Genomic DNA, 18,331 nt, shown 5'->3' on the forward strand with positions numbered 1-18,331 from the left:
GAAGAGGCGCAAGAAAAGCATATCAGCCATTGGCAAAAGATCCAATGGTTGTGCATTACTAAAAAGGCGATGAGTATTATGCAGACTTAGGCCCCTTTCACACGGGCGATCCGATCCACCGGTCAGTTTTTCAGGTGGATCGGATGAGAACGGACAGGCGATCCGTTCTCATCCAATCTCCCCATAGAGGAGAGCGGGGACCCGACAGCTCCGTCTCTGCACACAGAGCGGAGACTCAGCTGTCATCCGCCTGCTCAGCAGGGATCGGTGGATCGATCGTCTGCTGAGCAGAAAGGACTCCGTCAGGCGTTGCACCCGTGTGAAAGGGGCCTTAACCACTTTAAAGGGCGCTACAAGGTTCACACTGGAACTCTGCACTGAAAACAAACAACAGACCACCCCTGTGACACATCTGACTTATCCTTGCTGCAAAATGACAAGTATTACCAGGTCATAATTACTACTCCTACAAATGTAGCTCTCATCTGCTTGCTCGTTATATAAAAATATAGAGAAGTGAAAAAAAAACTGTCCAAATTCTATCATTACACAGCCATCAGTGAAGGAAAGTGTCCAGGTGAAGTAATAGTACACTTACCCAATACAGCTGCTGAGCCTGCTGTTGTAAGGCCTCTTCCTTCAGCTGCTGAATGAGGTCAGCCTGCTCCAAGAGCCAGATTTCACGGCTACGCAGACACTCCAGGTGACGACTAATACAAGACTGAATCTGAGCTTTAACCTGCAATGGCAATTATAAACATGATCTTCATACAATTATTTCAAAGATCAATATCAGACATTAATCACAATGAAAGAAAGGGATGGTTACAGTATGTAGAACACAATAGCACATTCATGTGGAAGCCTGCAATACATGTATTGGCTCAGTGGAGAAAAATGGGAATATATTTCCTTAAAGAGTATACAAACCCAGCATTCCTAACATATACCTGCTGTACCATGTACTTCTTTGAAAAAAAGGTATCCTGTTTTCTTTGCGTGAAGCCAGTCCCCCCGCTTTCCTATCAAAAACTGACCACACTAGGCATGAGAGCACAGCGTGGTCAGTTCTCTAGCTGTGATGAGAGCCAATTCAATGAGAAGGCTTATGCTCACATGCCCCCTCCCCCCCCCTCTGTATAGCAATTCACTGGGAAGATCAGTGTGCTGCTGTTTCTCCTCTCCCAGCAATGAGCCCCTTATGTAGGTTAGAACATGATCACTTATATAAAAAAAAAAGGGGGAAAAGGTGTTTATAATGTTTTTTAAATGCATACGCAAATGGTCAGAAGGAAGAAATAGAGTACAGGGGGTCAAGAGGAAGTAATGCAAAATTCAAACAGTGGCCACCTAGGCTTGTGACCAGAGTAGACCAGTGTGTATCTTGACATGATCCCTATACTCAGCTGTCAGTATACAGCATGCCGCCTCTGCACTGGGTGGATACTATTGCTGCCCCACAGGTTCCCTCTTTCTAACAGTGACCCTGCATTAATCCCAAGAACCCCAGGCTTTTATGTCCCCTCAGAGCCACCATAACGTCCTAAATTGCTTTTTTTCTTCCTTCACCCCCATATGCAGGGCAGCACATTCATCCCTGCCAATCCTCCTCTTGCATCCAATTTGTGACTGTTTGCACAGCCAGCCATTTCCTGTGAGGATCATCGCTGGCTGCAAAAAGCATGCAGGTAATGGCTGGCTGTGCAAACAGTCACAAAAAAACTGAGGACCACCAGCAGCAGCGTTGCCAACTGTCCATATTTTTACTAGTAGCCAGTAAAAAAGGGACACGTTTCTCCTGCCAGTAGCAGAAAATATGGCTGTGACACTTGGCTCAGAACTGCGCATGTGCAGTTCAGTCTTGAGCCAGCCGAAACCATCCGAGTGCCTGCTACAGTGTATTCGGCAGTGCGGGGGTCTGGAGGCGCCGATGCCCGAGCGTGCCGTGTGATGTCATGGTGTAAGGGAGCTGAGTGGAGCAGTTGGAATCTCATGTGTGGGGCTTCGGAGCAGAAGGAAGGTAAGTCGGAAGTGGGACTGTTAGTGCTGTTTGGAGTAGCGGGACCGCCTGGCGCGGAGAGAGACTGTCACTGACTCAGGAGGTGAGATGTCATCTGTGATGCTTCACAGTGCTGTCAGTGTCACTGAGAGTTAATTTAATGTGTGTCTGCTCATTCTAATATCCTACTCTCATGAGTCTTGTCTGAGCTGTCCTGTACTTACTATATGGAAAATTAAATAAGCAGTAGGTTTTTTGCCTTAAAATCTACCTTAAAGCGGAGTTCCAGCCATTCACTCACCTGTCCAACGGACCAGCGATGCGGCCACCCGAAGCCTCGATCCTCTCCCTCGGCGCCGGCATCACTGCTGTGGGCACCCGGCTGTTACAGTTTGCGGCTTCACAGCCGGGTACCCACTGCGCATGCGCGAGTCGCGCTGCGCGCCGTGATTGGCCGGCAATCTTCTGGGACCTCTGACGTGTCCCAGAAGATTGCAGGGAGGGAGGGAGAGAGGAGAACTTCCGTTCAGGGCGCCGCGGCGCTCCGAGCGGAAGTGGGAGCGGGTACCTGTCAAAACTAGGTACCCGCTCCCCCCCCCAAAAAAATGACATGCCAAATGTGGCATGTCAGGGGGTCAGGACTCCCTAAAGCGGAAGTTCCACTTTTGGGTGGAACTCCGCTTTAAATCACGTTGATAATTGCATATTGTACTGGTTTGTAGCCAAATACTTAAATTGGCTCTTAAATTTTGTAACTTTTGGAAATGACAGTAAAAACTTGGCTGTGCCGGTAAATTTTGGGTGTTGTGTCAGTAAATATTCTGGTAGGTTGGCAACACTGCTCAGCAGCCACACCTATCTGCAAACATCTCCAAATCCTTGGTGCAGTAATATGCAGCGTCTTGCCGCTGGGATTTTAAGCATGTGTAAATGCCAATGCAAATGAAGCCTCAGAGCCTACCAATGCCCAGCCTTTACACCAAAATTCAGCTTTTCACATGGATTTTTTTTTAATTGGTAGTAGAAACTAAACATGATGGCGTGAATTTCCAAATACTTGCACATGGAAGGCTTTGTCATTTAAAACCACACATATAGGTTCTTTGCACTGCTCTTGCTGCCACATTTCCCTATGCTCTATGCTAGTAAGATACAAACTTAAAATGCTGATAAGGCATTATGAAGAGGAGAGCTGCAGGTCCCAGTATTTTGTCTTTCTGGGACATACAAGTGGCAGATAATAGATTGCAGCCTGCACACTCAAATCACTATCCCCCATTAGCACTTTTAGGCCTCATACACACGGGTATGCACCAAATATGCTGCCAAAAGTTGGCAGAAAAAAAAAAAAAGCCTCTTAAAGTGATTGTAAACAATCACCTTGTGAAACAACCCATTCAGTTTAAAATAGAAATGAAAGGCAAAACATTTTTGTATTAAAATCCCCACAACATTATAAATACCTTTTTTCCAAGTGATCATATTCTGTTCTCAGCTGCAAAAGAGATGGGGGGAGAAGAAGCAGGGGACACCGAGCTTCCCAGTGAATGGCTGTGCAGCGGAGGCATGTCAAGACAAGTCTGATCATTGGAAGAAAGCAGGCTGAGTTCCCAGAATAGCTAGACAACAGATCACAATGTGCTCTCCTGCTTAGTGTGGTCAGTTTTTATTAGGAAAGCAGAGGGACTGAACATCAGGGAATTCACACAAAGGAAGCAATACAAAGAACAGGATACTTTCTCATACAAGTTCATGGTACAGCAGGCACATATCAGGAATATAAAGTTTAGCGGTAACAAACGCTTTAACTAACATATTGTGAAACTATATATATAATCAGCGCAATACAAAAAGAAAAATGATGTGCCTTAAAAAATTGTGTAAAGTAACTACAAAATTAATGATAGCCTTATCCTAGGCTAATTCGTAATTGAATTAGAAGCCCATGAGGGGACGTTAACGCATATAGGTGGGATGAGCCGTTACTCTGGATGCTTGATTGTGTGTACTAGCGTCATGAGCTATGATGTGCAAGATTTTTTGTATATGGCTGCGAGTATTTTTAATCCCCGTGATAGGTACTGATAAATAATAGAAGCAGAGAGCACTATGGTTTGCTTTTATTTTTTAGGGTTATATATGTACAATTGAGACCCTAAGGAGGTCCTCAACTTTGAGTTTCCCTGTGGATAACATCGCTGTGGCAACCTTGGATACATCTTCAGGAGTGATAGTGATAGTGACTCTGTAGTGGGGTCATTCTCCAGATGCGGCAGATCAAAGGTTGAGAAGGCCAATTCGCAGATACCCTGTGGAGGTCTACCCCTGAGGCTCCCTGGGATATCATAACAGACGAGGGTGATCCTGTAGTGATCTGGGAGGTGAGCAGGCATTTCAGCTGAGGGTGGTGATCACCGATGTCTCTGGATTTTCCTATTGGTTTTCAATTGTCACTTTAAGATACACAATGGTGGATTATATGCACTGCATTTTTTTGAGTTGTGTAGAATATTGATTATAGAGTTATGTTTAGTATAATTGCGCTACGCTAAGTATGGTATATGGTGTTTTATCTCTAACGTATTGGCATGCATTTATCAGCATATGAATGTAAACTTATTCTATTGGCTAGAATGTTCCCTTATTCTAGTCACTAGAATAAATTTACCCACATATGCATGTAAATTTTGCTCATACATGCCTCTCAAAAAGCAGCTTTGAGTGCCGGTTCACATTCTTGCGGCTGCGGCGTTTGCATGTAATGTCGGAGCGCACTGCTCCTTCATTACATGCGATCGGATGTGCGGTGCGAATTCAGCCATACACTTTGTATGGCTGAAATTTGCACCGCACCCGCAGCAAAGACGCACAGGACCTTTTTTTTCAGCCACATCAGGATTGGATCGCACAGCGGTTCACACTTGTGTGATCCGATCCTGTGCGAACTGTCAGATCGCACTGCGATATGCGATCAAACTGGGGGTGTCATTAACATTTCATTGACACCCCCCAGCGTATCGCATATGGCAGTGTGAACTGCCAGGGGTGCGTTCGCGATGCGGGAACAGGCTGCAAATTCGCAGCCTTCCCGGATTGCATAAGTGTGACCCGGACCTGAGGCTTTTTGCTATTCCCCAGAATGCCGCATGCACATATGCACACAACTGCACGAAGCTGCATCCATGGGCTTAAAAAAAACAAAAAAAAAAAAACAACAAACAAAACAAAAAAATAAACTTTTTTTTCTACCCATATGCAAGATGTCAGTGTAGTATTACCAGGCCCAAAAAAACCCAACATGTAGTCCCTAGGAATATCTAAAGCAGTCATATGCAATTGATTTTAAATAATCAAGACTGCATTTTATAACCTGCCACACAGCGAGACATAGTAACCCTTATAAAATGAGCAAAGCTCTCATTTACATTCCATTGTGTGATTAAAATTATGTAATGGTATTAGCAGAATTAACACAATGCTAGCATTGAACAGGAAAAAAACCTACACCTTAGAAATGATTAGCCATATTAGATTAGTGTAGATACACAATTACTAAAAGAACAAAAGCATTCGTTTGAATGAATATGATTAGTATTGGTAAAAGTAAAACACGGTACCTCTCTGCCATTTTCCTTCACTTGTTGTTCCGTTTTAAGTAGTGCTTGAATTGCAGTTTCCAATTCCTTTCTAGCTTGAAGACATTTAGAAAGTGGATCTTGGCCACTGGAATGATCTTGGTTCAAGTCCATTTTTTTTGGCACTTCTAGAGAAAAAAAAAAAAAAAGGAGGAGAAAAAATGAATAAACACGTCCCCTGACTTCACAAGCATTCCACTGTCTGCAAGGTCAGCAGAATTGCATGTTCCTCACGCAGCAGTTTCTAAGAACTGTAACTAAGAGATAAAACTGTAACCGTGTATATCTCTTAGAAAACATCTCAGACACTGCACACCACCATATCATGCAAAAACAGCTTTTGGAGACACCCAAAAAAAATCTAGAATTAGCAAGCTATAAACTGAACTACCACAGCAATACAGAAATGTTAACACTGCATCAGGAAATAGAAATATCAAAGTTGGTTCTAAAAACTTCAAAAAGAATTGAACCCGCACTAGTAAAAAAGGGCAACTGACATTTTTTATCACAACATGGTTCCAGCAACAAACAGTACATGGCTACATGATCTATAGGCAGCCGTGCAGATTGGGGCCTAAACAAGGAACACATTCCAGGCTGTTTTCATAGCACCTCTCAGGGAGAAGACAAGTCCAAGTTTCCAGCTGCTCTCCCTAGCCTAAAACTTCCCCCACCTAGGTGCATACTTCCCTCTTCTAGAAGGAGGTGGGACTCCTCTTCTGGTGTTTTACAGCCTTCACCCCAAAATCGTGTCCAGCACTGCCCACACCACACTGCACATAACCTCCAACAGTACAGGTGGGGACACATTTAGGCCTATGCAGAACAAACATTCTGTAGAAGCCTGTATACGTTGTGGGCAAAGCACCTGGGGGGATGGAGTGAGTGGCCCAGGCAGGAAGAATTGGAGAGATTTTTTGGTGAACCTGAAATGCCCTTTAGCTCCACATATATAAAACAAGGTACATTTCTATTAAAGTATGTTTATTATTGACAGTTTACAAGACAGAAGCTGCAATGATCAGTATTACACATCAAATTAGAAACCAAAGTTGCCTAAAAGTACATAGTTCCAAATGACAATAGTTTTTAGGCAATCTTGGGGTCTGTTTTCTAAGTTACAGAAAGGCCACTTGTTTGCTGCTCATACTGCTGTGATGGCAGTCATAGAATAGGGCTGGGATCTCAGATCTATGGGTTCACTATCCATCCATCAGCTGTTCGTCTATGATAAGCAGGGTATAGCGATTATGGCCGCACCTCCATCCTCCTCACACAGGCATAAACATTCATGCACATAAGCTGTATAAACATGAATGCATGGTTTAGCAATACACATCTGTGTGCGTTTTTCAGGGAATTGTAGAAAGCCAAGGAACACAAAACAAAATTGATGTAACATGGTTTTATATGGGACCTGTTCAAATGTTCCGTTTCCTGCAAGAGGTGAAGGGACATTTATATGTGCGGGAAGCTGCGTTTTTGGGTCTAGAGATCTCAATAAAAAAAACCACATGTATGCGTGTTTTTGATAGGGTTATGTGATTAACAATCAGTCTCCTCCTACAAACAAATAAAACATGAAGCTGCATCAAAAATTAGACTGAAAATGGGCTGCAAAACCACACCAAAAATGCATAAAAAGCACATACATGAGTGTGAAGAAAACTTCAGCCTGGCTCACACCTGGGGGTGCTTTTCATGCACTTTGTGGTGTGTTTTTGTATGAGGAGGAGACCTCAACACTTGGGGGAACACTGCAAAAACACATCAAAAATGGGACTGAAAACAAGTGAAAATGTGCTGCAAACACACAGACTATGCATGAAAAGCAGATGTGCTGGGGGGAACTGGTCAGACCTTTTACTTTTCTGTCAGATGAAGAAGATGTAATGATGATGATGTGTACCCACCTCACTGACTAACCCATAGGAATGAGGAGGATAGATGAATAAGATGTAATAATAATGATGATGATGATGTGTACCCCCTCACTAACCCATAGGAATGAGGAGGATAGATGAATAAGATGTAATAATGATGATGATGATGATGATGATGATGATGATGATGTGTACCCCCTCACTAACCCATAGGAATGAGGAGGATAGATGAATAAGATGTAATAATGATGATGATGATGTGTACTCCCTCACTAACCCATAGGAATGAGGAGGATAGATGAATAAGATGTAATAATAATGATGATGATGATGTGTACCCCCTCACTAACCCATAGGAATGAGGAGGATAGATGAATAAGATGTAATAATGATGATGATGATGTGTACCCCCTCACTAACCCATAGGAATGAGGAGGATAGATGAATAAGATGTAATAATGATGATGATGATGTGTACCCCTCACTAACCCATAGCAATGAGGAGGATAGTTGAATAAGATGTAATAATGATGATGATGATGATGATGATGATGTGTACCCCCTCACTAACCCATAGGAATGAGGAGGATAGATGAATAAGATGTAATAATAATGATGATGATGATGTGTACCCCCTCACTAACCCATAGGAATGAGGAGGATAGATGAATAAGATGTAATAATGATGATGATGATGATGATGATGATGATGATGATGATGTGTACCCCCTCACTAACCCATAGGAATGAGGAGGATAGATGAATAAGATGTAATAATGATGATGATGATGTGTACTCCCTCACTAACCCATAGGAATGAGGAGGATAGATGAATAAGATGTAATAATAATGATGATGATGATGTGTACCCCCTCACTAACCCATAGGAATGAGGAGGATAGATGAATAAGATGTAATAATGATGATGATGATGTGTACCCCCTCACTAACCCATAGGAATGAGGAGGATAGATGAATAAGATGTAATAATGATGATGATGATGTGTACCCCTCACTAACCCATAGCAATGAGGAGGATAGTTGAATAAGATGTAATAATGATGATGATGATGATGATGATGATGTGTACCCCCTCACTAACCCATAGGAATGAGGAGGATAGATGAATAAGATGTAATAATAATGATGATGATGATGTGTACCCCCTCACTAACCCATAGGAATGAGGAGGATAGATGAAGAAGATGTGATAATGATGATGATGATGATGATGATGTGTACCCTCTCACTAACCCATAGGAATGAGGAGGATAGATGAATAAGATGTAATAATAATGATGATGATGATGTGTACCCCCTCACTAACCCATAGGAATGAGGAGGATAGATGAATAAGATGTAATAATGATGATGATGATGTGTACCCCCTCACTAACCCATAGCAATGAGGAGGATAGTTGAATAAGATGTAATAATGATGATGATGATGATGATGTGTACCCCCTCACTAACCCATAGGAATGAGGAGGATAGATGAATAAGATGTAATAATAATGAGGATGATGATGTGTACCCCCTCACTAACCCATAGGAATGAGGAGGATAGATGAAGAAGATGTTATAATGATGATGATGATGATGATGATGTGTACCCTCTCACTAACCCATAGGAATGAGGAGGATAGATGAATAAGATGTAATAATAATGATGATGATGATGTGTACCCCCTCACTAACCCATAGCAATGAGAGGAGGACAGATGAATAAGATGTAATAATAATAATGATGATGTGTACCCACCTCACTGACTAACCCATAGGAATGAGGAGGATAGATGAAGAAGATGCAATAATGATGATGATGATGATGATGATGATGATGATGTGTACCCCCTCCCTAACCCATAGGAATGAGAGAAGTGGGTACACATCATCATTATTACATCTTTGTCATCTATCCTCCTCTCATTCCTATGAGTTAGTGAGGGGGTACATATCATCATCATTGTTATTACATCTTCTTCATCTATCCTCCACTGACTAACCGATAGAAATGGGAGGAGGATGAGCCCAATATCAGGCAGCTGTCAGATCAGCGAGTGTATGACACACACACACAGAAGGCCCGGGCCTGTCCCCCCCTCCCCCCACACACAGTCAATGTCACCAGCACACAGATCTCCTCTATGGTATCCAGTTTGGCCCCCGGGGGACATAACAGAACAGACATTTCAGCTGACCTCTCACACTGACCCCGGGGGAGGAGGGGGTGACACATCGCACACAGATCTGTACAAACAATCCTGCTGCATACACCGATCTATGATCACATACAATCACACGGACTACATATATACCTGGCTCCTGTGACACACGCATGCCCGGTACCGGCACCGACGGAAGAACGAGAACCGAGGCCGCTCCAGTATAAAGCTCCCCAGCTGACGTCACGGGAATGTGGGCGGGCCTCAGTGCTCACTGGACGCCACTAGAAGGGAGCGACGGATCACGTACACAGCTCAAAGCGGAGCGCAGAGAGCGGAGAGCGCCACCTTCATGCAAAGGACAGCTAACGCAGTGTTGAATGTTTTCCTGCCCATTCTTTCCACAGATTCCATTATTCCATGTAGTGATAGGATTATTCTACGTACAGTGACATCATTGGGGGGTTCAGAGGACAAAGGGAAAGAAAGCAGCGAGGCTGCAGCTACCTCTCCTCCTGAAAACGCCAATGTATGTTCTCATCAGGACTCATACAGCACTTGCAGTCAGGAGGGTTTATGAAGGCAGTATATATATTATATATATATATATATATTATACACACAATGGATTCTAATCAGCCTGGTGTACACCATTGCACTGCTTTCATGTCAGCGTGCTGAATTTTTCTGCACCAAAAGGCACATAAACCCATGTAAACACATACAAACATTATTAAAGAACACAAATTGAAGTGAAACAACTATTAGAGAAAAACAATGTACACTGAAAATGTGCAGAAACATGCATGCAGAATGCCCAGTGAGGAGCTACAAGTGAAGGTCCATGTGAATGGCCCCCCCAAGGTGTCTCATGACAAACACATATAAGCACATTGCACAGGTGTGAACAGGGCTAAATCGCTGTACACACGGGCCAAACATTGGGCAGCATCAGCCACTTCAATATAAACTGGCTGACATTCTGCCCATGTGTATGGCAGCCGGCCCATCAGGGAACCCCCCCCCAAATAGTGTGCACTAGGCTTTACATGCACACGGGGTACCCATGTATGAACATCAGACGCCTGCTGTGGGGATGGACTGTATGAGGCTAGGTTCACATTGTAGCGGGTCCATGCCGGTGTGTTTGCGCAGGCACAGCAGCCCATTCAGCTCCTCCCACAGGCTGTCAGAGTAAACATGATAGGATGGCTCCTGTCACCTGCTGTAAGAGCAGACCTGATGATTGGTATTGCACTAAGCACTTCCCTTTCCCCACTTGCAGTGCGCACTTTACTCACAGTGATTAGTATGGTGTTGGTCCTCTGGCCTTCCCTAAAAGTCTTGGGAGGGGGTGGACATGGCCTTCTGGCCTGGTTCGCCCTCGCTCATGGCGTCTCCCTTTGGGGGAGCCCCACCTAATACTTAGGGTTGGTCTGTTTTAGCAGACCTCCCAGAGAACGGGGTCTGTCTGGTTTTCAGCTAGGTGGGCCAGTGAGTACCTCAATCCCTGTCAGAAGCCGTGTGCCCTGGGGGGGGGGGGGGGGGGGCGATCAGGATAAGGGTCTTTCCTCTTTCGGAGGACCATGTCTACACCCTGTGCACCCAATTTAGTGTGTGCGCGCTATTTTTTTTTTTTGCACCGGGTGTTAATTTGAGTGTTTATCACACACCACGGGGTCGAGGATAGTGACGCAATATACACATGAGAATTGGAACCCACATCGGCTTCAATAAACGGAGACAACATTCAGATTTGGTTTGCTGGATAGACTTAGTGCTGGCCGGAGGGCACTAGTAAATGTGAGTTGGCATTTTAACACTTAACTGTAATTTTTATGGAATAAACATGTTGTGCAATGATAGCAACTTTATTGTATGAGTTTTCATGAGGAGTGGAAAGGAATATAGTATATACTAGTCCTGGATGACATTAAGGATACATTGGAGTAATAGAGTGGATCACAACACCCTATATTGGAGGAGATCTGGTGAGTGAGCAGATTTGTCAGTGGTGGATATTGTCACAGAGGTGTGGATTATGAAATCACAGGGGAATTATCACGGTCACTTTTCGGGTACACTAATGGACTTCATATTATATATATATATATATATATATATATATATATATAGTAGCATTTGTAATTTTATAACTGCAGCTGACAATTTAGAGCTGGTTCACATTGCCGCAACCTCTAGTTGCCTCATAAGGGGCGGCTTGTTAGCGTGTATTCAGCACGACTTGTATGATAGACGACTTTGTATTTGGCCCATTTAGAATATGATGGTTCTGGGTCATGCTCAATCACACAAAAAAAAGTTCTTAAAAATTGTTTTTGATAGAGAGCCAATTATTGAAAAAATTACTGAAAAAAAAAACAAAAAAAAGATTTCTTTGGATTTAATGTCTGTGGGGTCTAAAAAGTGTACCTGTGAAGTTTCAGCTCTGTAGCATGTCGAGAACCATAATTATTAATAGAGCAGGGTAGTGGCTCCTCTCCACCTGGGCGTTTTTTTTGCTGGCATTTATCGGGCATTTTTTGGGCGTCTTTGGAAGAAATGTGCATATGGCCAGCATTAGAGTTTTATACACGTAGTCCATGCAGACACATAAAGAATGCTGGTCACAGCACATTAAAGTCAATCTATTTCTGAAAGTGCATTCTGCCACCTTCCCAACCACGTCTGTTACACAAACTGCAGATAGGATTTTGTGCTTCTATCTCTGCTTTGCCCCTTTTATCAGAGGTTTCAGTCTTACAGTCGCCCTATAGTGGGCACAGACACTGGCAGTGAGGAGGTGATGTGATGCTTCTTTTTGGACTGTTTTACCCTCATTTTGCCAACAAATGTGCTGCAACCACATGTAGTGCACATAGTTGAGGAGCATTGGGGGCACTTTACTAGATTTGTCTTCACTGCCCAGAGTATAAAGTTGTAGTTTTGGAAGTGATACTCCAAGCATCACTGCAAGGCCTCGTTCACATGGGCTTCAAAGTGTATAGAAGCAGAGTAATCAACAAGCTTTGAGCATTTTTAAGCCTTTAAAGCACCCTTCAGCTGTTAAGATAATATGTTAAATATAGACTTTAAAGCAGAACTAAAACTTTCAATTTGTATCCCAAAACCAGTTACATTCAAGTCTTGCCATGAATAATTACAGTTGCTTGTGCTCCCAGGTAGCCTGAACTGTCAAGCTATCAAATAACTATTTATTGGTTGAGCCAGACAGACTTGTGTCTTTTTTCAACCTGACTGTAACTGGTGTGATAACCGATCACATGAGTAGCATTATGGTAACGGCACATCAAATAGAAACTTGGCTGTAAAAGGTCAGAGGTTTTAGTTACGTTTTACTGGAAGTTCTGTATTACTTTAACCCTTTTACTACCACCATCATGTGTCGTGTATATCTGATAAGCCAACTGTTGGGATTCAGGTGGAAGCAATTGCAACATTGCCGATACACAGGGGGGATTTTAGGCTCTTTTCACACGGTCCGCCTCCGTGCTGCTCAGGGGGGGAATTGATAGACCGATCCCCACTGAGCAGGCGGGTGACAGCTCCCCTCTCTGCTCTGTGTGCGGAGAGAGGGAGGTGTCAGAGCCCCGCTGCTCTCTATGGGGAATCGGATGAGAGCGGACGACCACCTGTCCATTCTCATCCGATCCCCTGGACGGATGGAAAATAGGGTTTCCATCCATCCGGATTTCACCGACAGGATTGGATGCGGAGGGCAGCGGATGTCAGCGGACAGGTCACCCCTGACATCCACTGCCCCATAGGGATGCATGGGGGATCCGATCAGATCCGCCTAAAAAAAAAAAAAAAACTGACAGGTGGATGTGATCCGATCGCTTGTGTGAAAGAGCCCTGAGTGAAAACAAAAATTAAAAACAAGGTGCACCCAATCACTTACCCCCCACTGCTACATTCATCTGTATGTAAACATGTGCTTGAAGGGCATCAATGTACAAAAATGTATTGTGCTACACAGTACATACTGTTGAGCACACGGGAGAGAGTAATAATTATAGGGCCCATTATTTATTGGCGCTTTAAGCGCCACTTATGTAGAAATCTTGGATACTGAAGTTTAAGGCTTGGTATGTTGGGTATGTACAGTATTTATTCAGCGTAATCTAATCTACATTTTACAAAAAATGTTGTAATATATTACTTTGGTGTGCAAAAATATTGTGTGTATTTCTTTTTATTTTAACAATGCGTGACATAAAAGATTGGAACCATCATCTTTATAAAAGGTATCTGCTGTAAGGGAGGGGATGGATAGATGGAGATATAGAGATATAGAGATATAGAGATATAGAGATTATATATATATATATATATATATATATATATATATATATATATTATATATAAAATCTCCCCACACTATATTACCAAAAGTATTGGGACGCCTGCCTTTACACACATTGAACTTTAACCACTTCTGGACCTGAGGAAGGATTTACCCCCTTTTATGACCAGGCCATTTTTTGCGATACGACACTGCATCACTTTAAATGACTATTGTGCAATGATGTACCCTAATAAAATTGATGCCCCTCCACCCAGCTTTCTTTTGGTGGTATTTGATCACCTGTGCGATTTTTATTTTTTGCGCTATAAACAAAAAAAATAGCAACAATTCTGGGAAAAAAATATATGGTTTTTTACTTTCTGCTATAGAACATTCACAATAAAAAAATCCCAATAAGTGTATATTGATTGGTTTGTGTCTACAAACTAGGGGAAAGATGTCTTTTTCTTTACTATTAATGGCGGCGATCAGCGATTTTTAGTGGGACTGCGACATTACGGCGGACAAAATCTGACAACTGACATTTTTGGGGGTCAGTGACATTACTACAGTAATCAGTGCTAAAAATATGCACTGTTAACTGTACTGACACTGGCAGGGAAGGGGTTAACACCAGGGGCGATCTAAGGGTTAAATGTGTTGCTAGGGGGGTGCTTTCTAACTGTGGGGGATGGACTTGCTGCATGAACATAGAGACATGTGTTCCTAAATAAGAGGAACACAGGATCCCTGTGTTCATAACTAACAGAACAGCGGTCTGCCGTGTTTACAACAGCAGACCGCCATTCTGTCTCCATGAGGAGTGGCCGCAGGTGCCGGTGGCGCCGGACCCGCAAATTGCCTTCCCCTGTGGCGATTGTGCGTGCGCCCCGGCTAGTGGTCCCTCAAAGCGACGTACAGGTACATCGTTTTGTGGGACAGAGCCTACCAACAGTATACGTACCGCTGGCGGTTGGCAAGTGGTTAATGCCATCCTAGCCTTAGTCCGTAGGGTTCAATATTGAGTTTGCCCATCCTTTGCAGTTTTAACAGCTGCAACTCTTCTGGGAAGGCTGTCCACAAGGATTAGGAGTGTGTCTATGGGAATGTTTGACCATTCTTCTAGAAGCGCATCTGTGAGGTCAGGCACTGATGTGGATGAGAAGGCCTGGCTCGCAGTCTCCGCTCTAATTCATTCCAAAGGTGTTCCATCGGGTTGAGGTCAGGACTCCACCAGTCAAGTTCCTACACCTCAAACTCGCTCATTCATGTCTTTATGGACCTTGCTTTGTGCACTGGTGGGCAGTCATGTTGGAACTGGAAGGGGCCATCCCTAAACTGTTCCCACAAAGTTGGGAGCATGGAATTGTCCAAAATGTCTTGGTATGCTGACACCCTAAAGTGGTTATTAAGCCACTGTGTTGTCTTCATGCAATCCTCTGTTTGATAATGTTAGGTTGGCCATACATGTTCAATACCCTTGTACAATTTTCCTTTAGATTTACCAAAAACCATATAATAGGAGGTCAAAACTAAACAACACTTTCAATTGTATCCAATTAGGCAAGCCCTTGCACTACATAGTTGAAGGTAAATCTAAAGAAAATTGTATATAAAATTGTATAATGCATGGCCAGCCTTATGTGCCCCAGTGTCAGAGTGCCTCTCTGAGCTCTCATGACCGGCCGCCTCTCCCCTCTCTCGATCTGACAGCTACAGCGGGAGGGGCCGAGAATCCCCCACTGATGTCAGTCGGGAGAAGAGAAGGCGAGGAGAGAGGTGGGCAGTCACGTGAGCACCGAGTGGCACTTTGAAATAAGGTAAACGACGGCATTTTTTTTCCCCCCATAACGTACAGACACTGGGCGGGGTGGGAGCAGTGTGTCAGGAGGGAGGGATGTGGTGTTGTACAGGGGGGTATGGGGCTGTGGTATAGTGGAGATAGGGGCAATGGGATGAGTGCAGGTTGAGGTTTATGGAGTGCGGGTACTTGATCCTGGCCACCATTGTATGGTAATAGGGGTCCCAATCTCTAGGTGGGTGTATGGGGGTAGATTAGGTATGCTGGGATGGGGATCCTGTGTACTGGTATTGGGTGGTGTCACCCACTGAGGTGCAGGGTGAGGTTGATAAGAGTGCAGGTACTGGATCCCAGCCAGCATTATCTGGCTCTGCCACTACATCATGCCCGCCCGGTGCCGTGTTTGAGGTGGGGCTGTCCACTGTCACACAGGTGGCAGGACTTAGGGACCCTGGACTGCACACTGTACTCCTCTAGGGGGGAGCTGGATGTATTGGTAGCCATCACCGTCATGCTGAAGGTGGCATTGACAAACTCCGGCATACAGTGCTGCAGCCCGCCACTCTCTGGCAGTAGTATGAACAGGGTGATCAAGGCGGGAGGCCGCATACTCTGCTCCATTGGCTCTCCAGGAGGGATCGCTGTGTTTTGGGAGACTAGACTGCAGTGTCCTCTAGGGAGCAAGCTCTAATAGGGCTGTGTGGGGGGTTTGGGGGGGGGGGATCTTTGCCCAGGATAAGTGTGCACTTGAGGGCTCTGCATGCATTCTGTACACAGTGACTCCAGAGGTCCCAGGACACTGGCGTGAGCTCCATGCTATTGGGTAGGAGACAGCCAAGGCCATGGAGTGGGGAATGGGAGAGTGCAAAGCAGTGTGGGCTGGTGGGGGTCCAGGAGCCAGGACACAGTTTCTGGTCGCCGTGGCAACTTGGGATTTGTCAAGCCCTAGTTTTGGGGGGTGTGTGAGCTCTCAAGGTGTGGGGAGTCTTGTGAAAATTGATGGCAAGATGAATGCAGAATGTTACCAGAAAATACTGGCAGACAATTTCTGTAGAAAATCTGTGCATGGGACGCTATTGGACTTTTCAGCATGACAATGACCATAAGGACAAGGCCAAGTTGACCCTTCCGTGTTTATAGCAAAAAAAGGTGAAGGTTCTGGAGTGGCCATAACAGTCTCCTGACCTTAATATCATCGAGCCACTCTGGGGAGATCCCAAACATGCAACTCATGAAAGACTGCCAAACACTTTGCATGACCTGGAGGCATTTTGCAAAGACAAATGGGCAGCTTTACCACCTGCAAGATTTTCAGGCCTTATAGACAACTATTACAAAAGATTGCACACTGTCATTGATGCTAAAGGGGGCAATACACAGTATTAAGAACCAAGGGGATGCAGGCTTTTGAGCACAACTGTACATTGTAGGGCTGCAACTAACGATTAATTTGTCTGTCGACTAATCTATCGATTATTTTTACGATTAGTCGACTAATCTAACGATTATTTTTATTTTATTTTTTTTGCTTAGTGTTTTTTTGATTAGCTAATTAATCCTGTAATTAATATAGACCCCTCAGTAAGCCCCTCCCCAGTACAGACCCCACAGTAAGCCCTCCCACCTAGTACAGACCACTTACTAAGCCCCCCCCTCCCAGTACAGACCCCTCAGTAAGCCCTCCCACCTAGTACAGACCACTTACTAAGCCCCCCCCCTCCCAGTACAGACCCCTCAGTAAGCCCTCTCACCTAGTACATACCACTTAGTAAGCCCCCCCCCCCCCCCAGTACGCCCTCCCACCTAGTACAGACCACTTACTAAGCCCCCCTCCCAGTACAGACCCCTCAGTAAGCCCTCCCACCTAGTACAGTATGTACTAGGTGGGAGGGCTTACTGAGGGGTCTGTACTGGGAGGGGGGCTTACTAAGTGGTATGTACTAGGTGGGAGGGCTTACTGAGGAGTCTGTACTGGAAGGGGGGCTTACTAAGTGGTCTGTACTGTACAGACCACTTAGTAAGCCCCCCTCCCAGTACACTAGTACAGACCCCTCAGTAAGCCCTCCAACCTAGTACAAACCCCTTAGTAAGCCCCCCCTCCCAGTGCAGAACCCTCAGTAAGCCCTCCCACCTAGTAAAGACTGTACTAGGTGGGAGGGCTTACTGAGGGGTCTGCACTGGAAGGGGGGGCTTACTTAGGGGTCTGTACTAGGTGGGAGGGCTTACTGAGGGGTCTGTACTGGGAGGGGGGCTTACTAAGTGGTCTGTACTGTACAGACCACTTAGTAAGCCCCCCCTCCCAGTACAGACCCCCCAGTAAGCCCTCCCATCTAGTACAGGCCATTACAAGCCGGTGTAGCGCCGCACATGTGAAATCTCCAAGTAGCTGGGTGATCGGGGAGGATGGCGAATGTGCGGCAGAAGCTGTGGCAGTACAGGCAGTACAGGGGTGCTGGAGACGGTCAGCGCTCACCTCTTGTCTCCGACATCGGTGTGGACGGAGCCCGGGCGGGGGAATTTCACCCGGCCGGCAATG

General features: G+C 44.7%; 1 protein-coding gene across 2 annotated transcripts in view; it reads right to left on the reverse strand.

Annotated features, from left to right (window-relative positions):
* The window catches only part of NCOA4 (nuclear receptor coactivator 4), a 57,163-nt gene that overhangs the window by 16,536 nt on the left and 22,296 nt on the right, over positions 1 to 18,331 (reverse strand). Inside the window, exons 1-3 of one of the 2 annotated variants that reach the window (XM_082266801.1) lie at positions 9,839 to 9,847; positions 5,617 to 5,762; positions 599 to 739 (exon numbers count right to left, since the gene is read on the reverse strand). In XM_082266801.1, coding sequence (XP_082122927.1) covers positions 599 to 739; positions 5,617 to 5,748 — 273 coding nt within the window. In that variant the 5' untranslated portion in view covers positions 5,749 to 5,762; positions 9,839 to 9,847. Of the gene's footprint in view, positions 1 to 598; positions 740 to 5,616; positions 5,763 to 9,838; positions 9,848 to 18,331 lie in introns of those variants that run through there. The other variant, XM_082266800.1, reaches the window with a different exon arrangement.

Source organism: Pelophylax lessonae (genome assembly GCF_965119305.1).
Source record: "Pelophylax lessonae genome assembly, chromosome: 9".
In the NCBI taxonomy this organism is placed as follows: domain Eukaryota; kingdom Metazoa; phylum Chordata; class Amphibia; order Anura; family Ranidae; genus Pelophylax; species Pelophylax lessonae.